Source organism: Onychostoma macrolepis, chromosome 21, assembly GCF_012432095.1.
Source record: "Onychostoma macrolepis isolate SWU-2019 chromosome 21, ASM1243209v1, whole genome shotgun sequence".
NCBI classification, from domain to species: Eukaryota; Metazoa; Chordata; class Actinopteri; order Cypriniformes; family Cyprinidae; genus Onychostoma; species Onychostoma macrolepis.
The window spans coordinates 23,197,657-23,209,065 of record NC_081175.1 but is presented as its reverse complement, the minus strand read 5'-3'; the positions used below and the strand labels follow the sequence as shown (position 1 = coordinate 23,209,065).

General features: G+C 34.4%; 1 protein-coding gene across 6 annotated transcripts in view; it reads right to left on the bottom strand.

Annotated features, from left to right (window-relative positions):
• ptpn13 (protein tyrosine phosphatase non-receptor type 13) overlaps nt 1–11,409 on the bottom strand; it is an 81,467-nt gene that overhangs the window by 49,211 nt on the left and 20,847 nt on the right. For all 6 annotated transcript variants that reach the window (XM_058757978.1, XM_058757980.1, XM_058757981.1 and 3 more), the window contains exons 3-6: nt 7,099–7,274; nt 6,321–6,386; nt 5,818–6,003; nt 3,565–3,658 (exon numbers count right to left, since the gene is read on the bottom strand). In XM_058757978.1, coding sequence (XP_058613961.1) covers nt 3,565–3,658; nt 5,818–6,003; nt 6,321–6,386; nt 7,099–7,274 — 522 coding nt within the window. The remainder of the gene's footprint in view (nt 1–3,564; nt 3,659–5,817; nt 6,004–6,320; nt 6,387–7,098; nt 7,275–11,409) is intronic.

Here is an 11,409-nt window from a genome sequence, read left to right as displayed (position 1 = left end):
ACCTAACTGGCTGTAAAGGTTAACTATACATAAACTTGCAAAGACAAATAAGAATCTATTAAAGAGCATAATTAAATGTGGTACCCTTGCTGTCTTGCTGAGCATTTTTATTGGATCACATTTGTCAATGCGAGATTAAAATGGTTCCTAATTGGCCAAAAAGAACAGAAGGAACAATGGTGGCCTTCTTAGTGGTTACGAGCTCTTCTAAAGCCTCTCTGATTTCACCCTCAGCTTCTAGCGACACGCTTGTTAGCCACGCCAATTCCAGCCCTGTCAATCAGGAAGACATGGATGTTCCAGATGGTTCTCTCTTAGGGAACTGTTTGAGCTTTGAATGGCTCAACAAGAGGCCTTTTCTCTCATGTTTCATAAAAAGCTTAGTATATCGTAGGAGCAAAGAAGGAGCTGGGGTGATTTCAAGCGGTTAACGAAGAGAGGCATGCTAAAGTCATTACACACTGACCTAGACACTTCAAAACCCATGACGCTGGAAGGATAACAGTCACCAAACAGAATATAAAACTGTCTGAAAATTAGATACAAGAGTCTTGCCATATATAGTTCAACATCTCGTTGGTCTACAAGGTCTTATAATTGTGATGAAAATTAGTTCATGTTTCTTCCGTATTTCTAGCATAGCACGTTATCAAAAAAAAAAAGAAAAAATGCAGGACAAGGACTTTGTTCTATCCATCAATTGTTGATTGGATGTCGAGATCTGGGAAATGCATTCAAAAGAGAAGATGAATGCGTGATTTCAGGGGCAGGATTTAAACAAACTAAATGGCTGGAGAAGTCCTGTATACGTCATCAGAAAGAAGTCAGTCGTTTTCACCAGAAAATACAGTTTTGAAATGTAAATTAAACAATAGGAGGAAATAAATAAAAACAACAACAACAACAATAATAATAATAATAGAGAAACAAAAGAAACATGCATGGATGAACTGTTCAAAATAAGATCTATAAAATGTATTTAGAAAACAGGTAAATGGGAATTTTCATTTCATGCCTATTTAAAATAAATAAATAAATAAAAAAATATATATATATATAAGATGATCATCCCCTGCATAAACATTATGGTTCAATGTGATACGACAATAGTTATGCTAATTAAGAATGATATTAGTTTATTTGCAAATAGTGCTGTTGTAGCACATTATACACTAAAGAAATTATGCTAATCAGTTAAGGTCCAAACAGGCTAAACATTACCTAAAAATAAACCAGAAAATTGCCACCAAACCAGTTGTGGCTAGTAATAGCACAATGTTAACTGCATCAGGCTAGTAGTGCTTTTACTTGCCAAAAAAGAAGATGCTAATGAAACAATAGTGTACAGTACTCTCAAAAGCCACATAAGGACAACTTACACTGAAATTCAAACTTGTATACTCGTCGACCAACCTCGAAAAGCTACAATGCAGTTGTGCTACAGTGCTGTTATGTATTAGCTAAGCAAGATTAGCATTGCTGCAGGTTCTTTTCTCCTGAAGCTAATGCTAGTTTGAGCACGTATACTCCGAGAACGTCAACAAACATTCAATTTGCAAAATGAGAACAATGACACAGTCTGAGACCACAGTTATTACTTTACTGCTGAGGTTTCATGACATCTGTAAAGCCAAAAATAAACCAGCGTGAAGTGAGTCACCATCCAGGCCGGCTTGTTTTCTCACATCATGACCCTGATGCATGGCCAGAGACAACAGCATGAAAACAAAACGCCCTACAGAACACACAGTAAAAAAAAAACCCTGGGAAATATCTATTACTGATCGATGCCATGCCTCAGTTACATAACCGTCCGGTCGTGTTTGTGCTGCAGCACCGCTGAGACCACTGGGAAGATTTGGTCATATTTTCCAAAATGAAACACTCTGGTTTTGGTTTGTGGTGATGTGCTTGTCTAGATTCGTTTCAAACTCTTGTCTATGCACAGAGAGATGATGAGAAGGAGTGAGAGACAGACACAAGATAGATGGAGAGAGAAAGCAATGAGGGAGTTGGAAAGTTGGGAGAGGAACAGAGAAGAAGGGGAGAGAAAAGATGACAAGAAAAGAAGAAAAAGTTCTTTGTTTGGCACATCATTAAACTATAAAGCATAAAAAGTCAGAAGGAGAGACGAGAAAAACAGACAGAGAGTGAAAGAAGGCCAAGAGATGTTAGTGAAGACTCGAATGAAACTATGTTCCAAATTATAACATACTGCCTACTGCATACCAATGTACTACATACCATTTTGAAATTAAATTTTAAGTTTAAGTCAAGGAGTTACTTGCTGTGTCTTTGTAATAAACTGTGAAATTTACAAGCAACACAGATTTTTCTCAATTGTAAAAAAAAAGTTTTTTCTCTGTGTTTCATTCAAACGGTAATATTTTTTAAATGTTTTTTTTTTTTTTTAAAGGCCGTATTTTTTTATATTACAAAATATTACTAAAATAACTTTGCAATACTATTTAATTATATATTATTATTTATTTATATTATTTTTAAATAGTATTACTTAATATTATATGTATTTATTTATTTTCTTATTTAATTATATATTTTACCATTTTATTCATTGTGATGCATTGCTGAATTTTCAGCATCATTACTCCAGTCTTCAAAGTCACATGATCCTTCAGAAATCATTCTAATATGCTGATTTGATGCTCACGAAACATTTCTTATTATCAATCATCATCATAAGACATTTTTTCTTAAATCTTTCTTAATCTTTCATTAAATCTATTTCTAATTTAATTCTTTGAATTAGAAAGCACAAATATGTGTCCTCACTTAATAAATGTATTAATTTCTTTGCTCATATTATATACGCACACTTTGCTGTATGCAATAAACAGTATACTAGTATTTTTTTTTTAAACATAAACAATCTTCACATTGTGACAATATCATCAAATTACCTGGCAAAACAAATTTCTCCAGAACCACTATTTATCTAAAAATAAACATTTAAATTTCACAAAATTCCCCAGAACTTTCTCTCTGCTATCTTACGATTATCTGGAAATTTCTCCGCTAATCTTAACTTTCAGATTGGCACTTGCTGGTGCTGTTCTGGCTTGTCTCTCGTGGCAGGGAGGATCTTTTATTCTTCTGTTCTGATAAGCAGCAGCTCCTGAAGGGCCAAAGCCACGTCATGTCAGAACCAAACCCTGCTTTGTTTACTTTCTGAATCACTTCCTCTTAACTGGATAAATGCTTTGTGATGAGTCAGCGTGAAGCCCAAACCTTCACGGTATTAAAACAATCAGTCAGATATTGTGGAGAAAGCGGGAGCTGTGATTACGATCAAAATATCATAATTTATTAAGAGCAACTCCAAACGTGTGGTTGGCACAAAAGACGACTGGAAGATCAAGAGCGTGAGCGTGTATTGGCATGCCTGTGTGTTTGGGTGTGCATGTGTGTGTGGGGTGAAAGGAAGAGAGAAGTAGAAAGCAAATGTGTACATGTTTAATAACGCGGGGATGAAACCCCATCTTCATTTTCCTATATAATAAGCAATAGATGCCTTTTTTTCATAAGGGATTTGGTGTTTATTACCTGCTGGAAGGCCTTTTCCTCGCAGACGTTCACGAATCTCTTTGCTTCTCTCTGGAAGTGACTCCCTTTCACTTTGAGACAACAGACCATCCAGCTAAACAAACACGCGCACAAAGATGAAAAAGAAAAAAAAATTAACCATTCACTTTTATCAAAATATGACATTAAAAGAAAGCAAATTATACTGAATTTCTTTTCTCTTGTGCAGTAAGTTATGTAAACACGCTACTACTCAAAAGTGTGGGCCAGTAAGATTTGTTCTTTTTTTCTCAAAAGAATAATACACTTTATTCTTTTTAATATTTATAAAAAAAATTATTTCCACAAAAATATTAAGCATACAGCTGGTTTCCAAATTGACAAAAAAAAAAAAATTATATATATATTTTAATAACAATAATATTATATAATAATAAATAATATTTATTTATATATTTATATTTCTTGAGCAGCAAATCAGCATATTAGAATGATTTCTGAAAGATCATGTGACACTGAAGACTGGAGTAGTGATGCTAAAAATTCAGCTTTGCATCACAGAAATAAATTACATTTTAAAACATAGAAAACAGTTATTCTAAATTTTAATAATATTTCCCATTATTACAGTTTTTACTGTACTTTTGATCAAATAAATGCAACCTTAAATGAGCGGTAGTTTACTTTATGAAATTTTCTCTATAAGCTACCCAAATCGTATAAGCAACAAAAAAATAAGAAATGTTAAAATAATAATAAAAAATATTATTATTATTATTATTATTATACACTGGAAAGATGGGGGAAAATTAAAACACATACCCTTAGAGGACTTAAAGAAAGCTTGATCTATTCTGTTAAACCGAGTCAAAACATATTTTGATTTAAGTTTTTAACTAAATCGGGTTTGCCGGAGGAAGAAAAAAACAAACATAACGGAAGACATGTAGACAGAAAAACAATCTCACAGGAGAACAAACCCAAGCAGACACTCACAGGATAAATCAACAGTAATTAGAAGACAGCATCCCAACTGGACCACTTCACATTTACCTCCCCAGTGCGGAAAAAAGACAGAGCAGAAAATAAGACCAGAAACACGTCTGTTCCTAGCAATATTCTCTTTCTGTATTGCTGTGCAATTAAACTACTGGGGAGTGTGCAGCTGAGGAACAGGATGTGACATCAAACACGAGAAAACAAGCACAGGAAAGACTGTAAACTACCTTTTTAATTGAAAGCTGTTTTACAGGGCTGGACTGTGCTGGCAAGTCAGTTAATAGGAACAGTATGTTCACACATATTGTTAGTGTTGAATCATTAGTGTTTGGACGTGACCAAATGGACGTGACCAAATGTTTGGACGTGAGAAAGTTTCTTTCTTCTTTTGTTCAATTGTCATTTACATGCTTCGTGCATATCGACACCTAATTGATGGTTGTGCAATCATTTTTCTTTTTTTTTTCGTTTAATCTAATTATTATAAATCATCAAATATCAAAAGTCATATCAGATATGTACTTTTATTATAGAAATGCATTATAGAAAATGCAGATCCTTGTGTGAGATAATATAAAAAGTAATATATTTAATATAATAAATTAAACATTACCTTGTCATAAGTGTTTTATAATTACAGATAACTGTTAAAAATGTGCCAATAAAATAAATATAATAACCATATTAGAATATTATATTACCTTATTTATTACTTATATTAGCACTTTAAAATTAACATATCATACAACTTATATACACACACACACAATATATATACACAATATAGTAGGCTGTATTACATAACTATTGTAATAATATATAATGCTGTGCGCTATCCGTCATGCCCACTGAAGGCTCGTCAGTAGATCAAGCATGCACTGATAGCTCTAAAGTGAACTAACCCTGAAACAGAACCTACTCCGGAGCAGGTTATCTTCAGAGAGCAAGTTGCTATGGTTATTGCATACCCTGAAAGCTACCTCCGATTTTGGAACCGAAAGCTGAGGTTATCCGCTCACTTATCCTCAAACATATCCGGGTATGTCACATAACCTGCTTTCTGGAATACCCCCCAGTATTCCTGTATGCATGTACTGTTTTCTTAAGCTCAGGTTTAAATCATTATAACGACTCACTAATTCGTTGAATGAATCAAAGTGGTTCTTTATTTAGTTGCTGAACCTTAAGTCATTTCTTCTTACATTCATAACTTTAAATGAACCAAAAATTGTTGAACCACTAACAAAATGTTGAAAGAAATACATAGACATGTACCTGAGAGAGACTGCCAAGAACGAGCCTCACCAGCTTCCTGATGTATGAAAATGAAGGGTCACAGTTGGAGTTACGGATGTGAGCGCTGCAGGTGTCCAGAGCCGACCGTACAGAGAGTCGGGTGAGCGTGGAGTCATCACACATGCTGAGCAGGACGCTGTTCAGATGTTCTCCAAGTTTCATTGGCTAAAAAACACATGTAGTGCTCAGTGAAAAGAAGAAGTTGATGAATTATCTAGAATCTATATTTGCCACAAGTCCTGGGCCAAAATAATTGATTTACTCAATTTAAAATGATGTTGCAATGGGATAGAAGAATGAAAGAGTAGAGACTCTATTCTTAGATTGAGGTCAGTATGTCGCTAACAAGAAGTAAAAAATACACAGTACATACCAATATTTAGTTCAATTCAATTTGATTTGAACTATTCTAAACCATTTTTTTTTTTTTTACATTAAATGAAGTACATTAATAGGAATTAAATATTAAATGTCTGTCCCACCTGGCTGTGTGGAATCTCATAGTCTGCACCCCAAAACAACGTCATGCCAAGTGAATACATGTGCATCTAAAAGTTGAAAAGGAAACAGAGACGACATGTTTTACATTTTATCCCATGTTTTAGCCCACATAATAAAACTGTACAACTGACAGCCTCATTCTGACACATTGTTGTACCCAAACTTGTCTTCAGAAGCATTTGCTACCTAGAGTAGGTTTTAGGCATTAATCAGTATCAAACTTTATATATAGCACATCTGCATGGTTTTGTGTTTCTTCCCCGTCTAGTTCTTCTGTCTGGTCTTCCTGCTATAGAATAGCTTTGGGAACAAAATATCCAAGAGTCTGCCAAAGAATGCACAAGATCCTTTGACTTCTCTGCAAATAATCATGTCTTGAGACTGCGGTGGTGTATCTATTTCTTTCTAAGAATGTCATGTGTGCATAGAAGCGTACTGTCAAAATGACTTAAGAGATAAAACGCATGTGTAAAATGTAAACAAAATAGTTGTTTTCATTTTTTGGTCGACAATGAAAAACAAAGTGATTTTAATTTTCACTTTTCTCTCATATTCACATGACTGTAAAAATGAAATAAAACAAATCTGAAAGACATTTCTGAAACTCACTGATAAAAGGGTTCTTTAAAAACAAAAATAATTAAAAGCATTCACCATTCGTGATGTAAATTGGTACCGGAAGCCATGAAGAAAAAGACAAGTGATTTTTATACAGTAAACAACATGCCCAACAAATGCCTTTCACGATCCAAAAGGTACCTTTTCCATATCAGAAAGCGAGGAGAGGTTGAGACCCTCCAGCATCTCTGGAGGAGTGAAAGCCCGCAGATCCTTCTGTGTGACATTTTCATCCGTGAAAGAGATGTTTCCAGAAGGCATGAGCAGCAGCGACCATGGAGAGATGATAAAACCCAATGCAGATGGATCTGTCGAACCTGAGGTTAAAAAAAAAAACAAAAAAACACATGCAGTATTACCACAAACTGCAATTCTTAGGACAAGGCCTGAATCTTAATCAAATTCTGAAAAATTAAATTAAATTAAATTAAAAATAAAAAGCTGCTTGTCCTTCAAGTTGAATGTCTTATGAAGTTCAGAAATAAAATGTTCCTTTGGCATTTAAGTACATAGCAATGAAAACAGCCAAGTTTCCAACATTGGCTAGGCTCGGTTTTGTAAAGCGAAGAGAGGAAATTCTAAGACACTGCAAGTCCTGATGCTATAGCGTGGGAAAGTTACTAGACAAGTTAAAGGAGATAATGGCCTTGGCCTAAGAACATTTCCTCGACACGAGCACAGCACGATCTAACTGCACACACGTTTCAGGAACTATGGAGATTTGGTGGTTGAAATCAAATTCTTTTCATCCGGACTAAGACGTGTAATAAAGAGCTACATTATTCTGTGAATGAGCACAATTTCCTTGAAATACGAGGCCCCTGGGATCTCTCTCAAAAAGATGATTCTGTATGACAGTACATTTTTCTTTTTGATGTTTTTTTTCCCTCTTCTTTTGTGCTGCAGATGCAAAACAATGGAGCCTTTGCTGTTCAGAACACGGCCCTGCGGTTATGGATGGAACAGCTGTACAGAAATAATTCATCTATTCCGAGTGAAGATTCAGTGGAAATGTGGAATTGCTTTTGAGAAACTTCTTTTTATATTTCATGTCATGTAAAGCCAAAAACAAGAACAATTTCTCAAAAAATCCTGGAGAAAAAAAAAAAAAAAAAATGTATCACCATTTTTTCACAGAAATATTAAGCAGCACAACTGGTTTGCAACATTGATAATAATATTACATGTTCCTTGAGCAGCAAATCAGCATATTAGAATGATTTCTAAAGGATCACGTGACACTGAATACAGGATGATGCTGAAAATTCAGCTTTGCATCACAGGAATAAATTACATTTTTAAATATATTCAAATAGAAAAGAGTTATTTTAAACCGCAATAATATTTCATAATATTACTGTTTTTACTGTATTTTTGTTCAAATAAATGCAGCCTAGGTGAGCATAAGAAAGCTTCAATGCATTGAAAAAAAAAAATAATAATAAATAAATAAATAAAAATAAACCCCAATCTTTTGAACAGTAATGAAAGTCTGTTTTTTTGTTCCTTTTCTTTTTTTTGGCATTGGTAACATTCACGTCAGTAGGCAGGACGAGTAAAGCCTCTAATACTACCTCAAATAAACACATTAACATAAATTAGCAGAAACGTTATTAAAAAGTCAGAAAGTGTTTAAACTAAAAATAATGAAAAAAATCTAATTCAAGCAGCGACGCTATAAAGCACTGGAATTCCCAAAGTAAACACACGTTTCCTGTGGAAACTGTCTGACCATGGTTGGACCTCTTTATGAAAATCTAGCAGTGCACACTCATGTTTTGCCTCCAGCACAGTAGCTACTCCAGCATCTTTATTAAAATACGTTCCCTGTTAACCTATACAGGTAACATACCAATCTTTGGCATTAACTGCAACAAATTATTGCTAAAAGCTGGAGATGTTGGCGTGCTAAAACTGAGTCATCTACAGTAGTCGTTAATGGGAGGGAAGCTGACGCACAGTTGGAAATCTCTCAAAACGGGCAAATCTGATAGGGTTTTATCCGTCCTATCAGAGACTAGCCCGGTCATCTACTGCCGTTCACGAGCCCAATGAGGTCACAGCCAAAAATAGCATCACAAACTCTACTAAGAAGGAGAAAACAACATGAAATGAGATATGAACACATGCCATGAATAAGCAAACTTCTTATTACATAAGATAAAGTGAAAATACAGCATCAAACATGTGTCTACTGACTTGGGTGCCTGTTTATTTAGTCAGTGTCTGTTTATTTTAGATGCTCAAGATTACTGCATAACCAATTACCTAAATACCCATTTTAAAGTGCAAGAAGCAGTGGAAACTTTTGCATTATTTATATCATGCTAAACAACCTTTAAAAAAATATGGCTACATATTTATATAAAAAAAAAAAATTGTTTTAAATCATAAATGGTTTTGATGTGTATCACCTGGGGCAATACAGATGGAGGGAAAAAAAAAAATATATATATATAAAAACAAACATCAACCATCTTTGATGATCTTGATATTTATGAAATTGAAAATGTGGCTAGAAAAAAAATTATTAAAACTCATACTTTTCTATATTAAATTTGATTTTTTTATCAATTATATAATATTACATTTTTATATGTGCTATATATATATATATATATATATATATATATATATATATATATATATATATATATATATATATATATATATATATATATATATATATATATATATATATATATATATATATATATATTATTTTCTACATTTCACAACATGCAATAAGAATTAAAAAAAAAATTCTGGTTAAATAAAATTTTAATATTTATAATATTATAAATATTTACAAATTAATAAACAAAATTATGTTTTATGTTTCTATGTAGTGTATATATATATTCACCCTACACTAAAAATTGTTTAGAACCCATTTCCACTCAGAAATTTGCCAGTAAATTATTTTTTAATTTCATAATTACAAAAAAGGAAACAAGTACCATTTACACAAACGTGAAAACTGAAACAGCGGTAATCCAGTAATCTGTTTTAATTAACTGCATTACAGCATGTATATTTTATTTCAGATGTTGGAAATCTCATCTCTTTACTAATAAATCAAGCATCACCCTTCTGCACACGACTGGAATAGGAAAATTAAAAAAAAAACAAGCATCACCTTCAAATTAAAATAGCATGCTATAAAAAGCAAACTCAGGACTTCTCACAACTAAGTGCTCAGGTTTTCCAAATAAATTAAGTAATTTTGCTGACTTGCTCAAGTCACATCCCATGACTCTCGTCCAGGGCCCAGAATTTCTGCAAACTTTGTCAAGAGGGACCTTTGCCAGCAAGTTTTCACCCAGAGCAACTCAAGGCCAGATAACAAGCTACTGTGAGACGAGGAGAGTCCTCATTCCCCCTGCGAGCGCATGCCGAAGCGGCTACATCATCTTTATCATCATCGTCCTCCTCGACCCTGAAGACAAGGGGCCTAATTACACTTCAAACCCTACTGGCTATTGGCCAGGTCTGTAGAATAAAGAGGGGCAACGACTGTCTGCTATGCTGACAGAACGAGAATTGTCCCCTGACTGTGAGAAGGACTTGTCAAGAGTCTCAAGATCTGTGCGTGAACGGCAGCAGATATCAGTCGAGAGGAGCTGGCATCATCTCAAACGCCGCAAACTGCCCACCAAACTGCTCTTTAGGAGACCGGGCTGCAGGACAATAAAGAGGCTTCTGTTCACAGCGGTGACACACAACACAGTCACACAGTCATTCAGAGAGACAGCAGACGGACGTAAGGCTGAGTAAGCCTTCTCATAAATTTCACCGAAGTGTTACCCAAAGATAGAAAGCTTTTCTGCACAGGCTCACTTCTTTGAATAAGACTGATAGGTGCTATTTTTGGCCCACTGACAGCTTTTGAGGCGACCAGAGATTTATTCTAATCACTTCTAAACAGGTGTGAATTGGCGGAAGACAATACTAAACGCACACATGCTGACTGAATAACCACCTTACAAAAGAATCCTGCTGAATGTACTGATAACGTCACAGCTGAACCTTGTAATGGCTTTGAATTGTTTGTAAGAAAGGGACAAAACAAAAACAATATTTAATGACATTTTGTGAGGTAACTGCATGGGAAGTGTGACACAGCTGTGGTCTGAGGGAAAAGTTTTTTTTATTTGTCACAGGGAATTCACATAAAGACAGATATAACTTCAGTTTTTGTTTTTCATTTCAAACAATCCCTGCCAGTTTAGCTTCCTTTTCAAAAACCACCACGATAACTAAGGTTTCAACCAAAATGCCAAACTTATTCTGGTTATTGCTACAATAAAACTATGCTAAACCTATATTAGCAGCAGTCACCCAAAACAATTGACAGATTTACAATAAGGCCTACAGCAAGATTTAACTACAAATGGCCAGTTTACAATTACAAGATTTGACTACAAATGGCTAAATTTGTACATTTTGGGG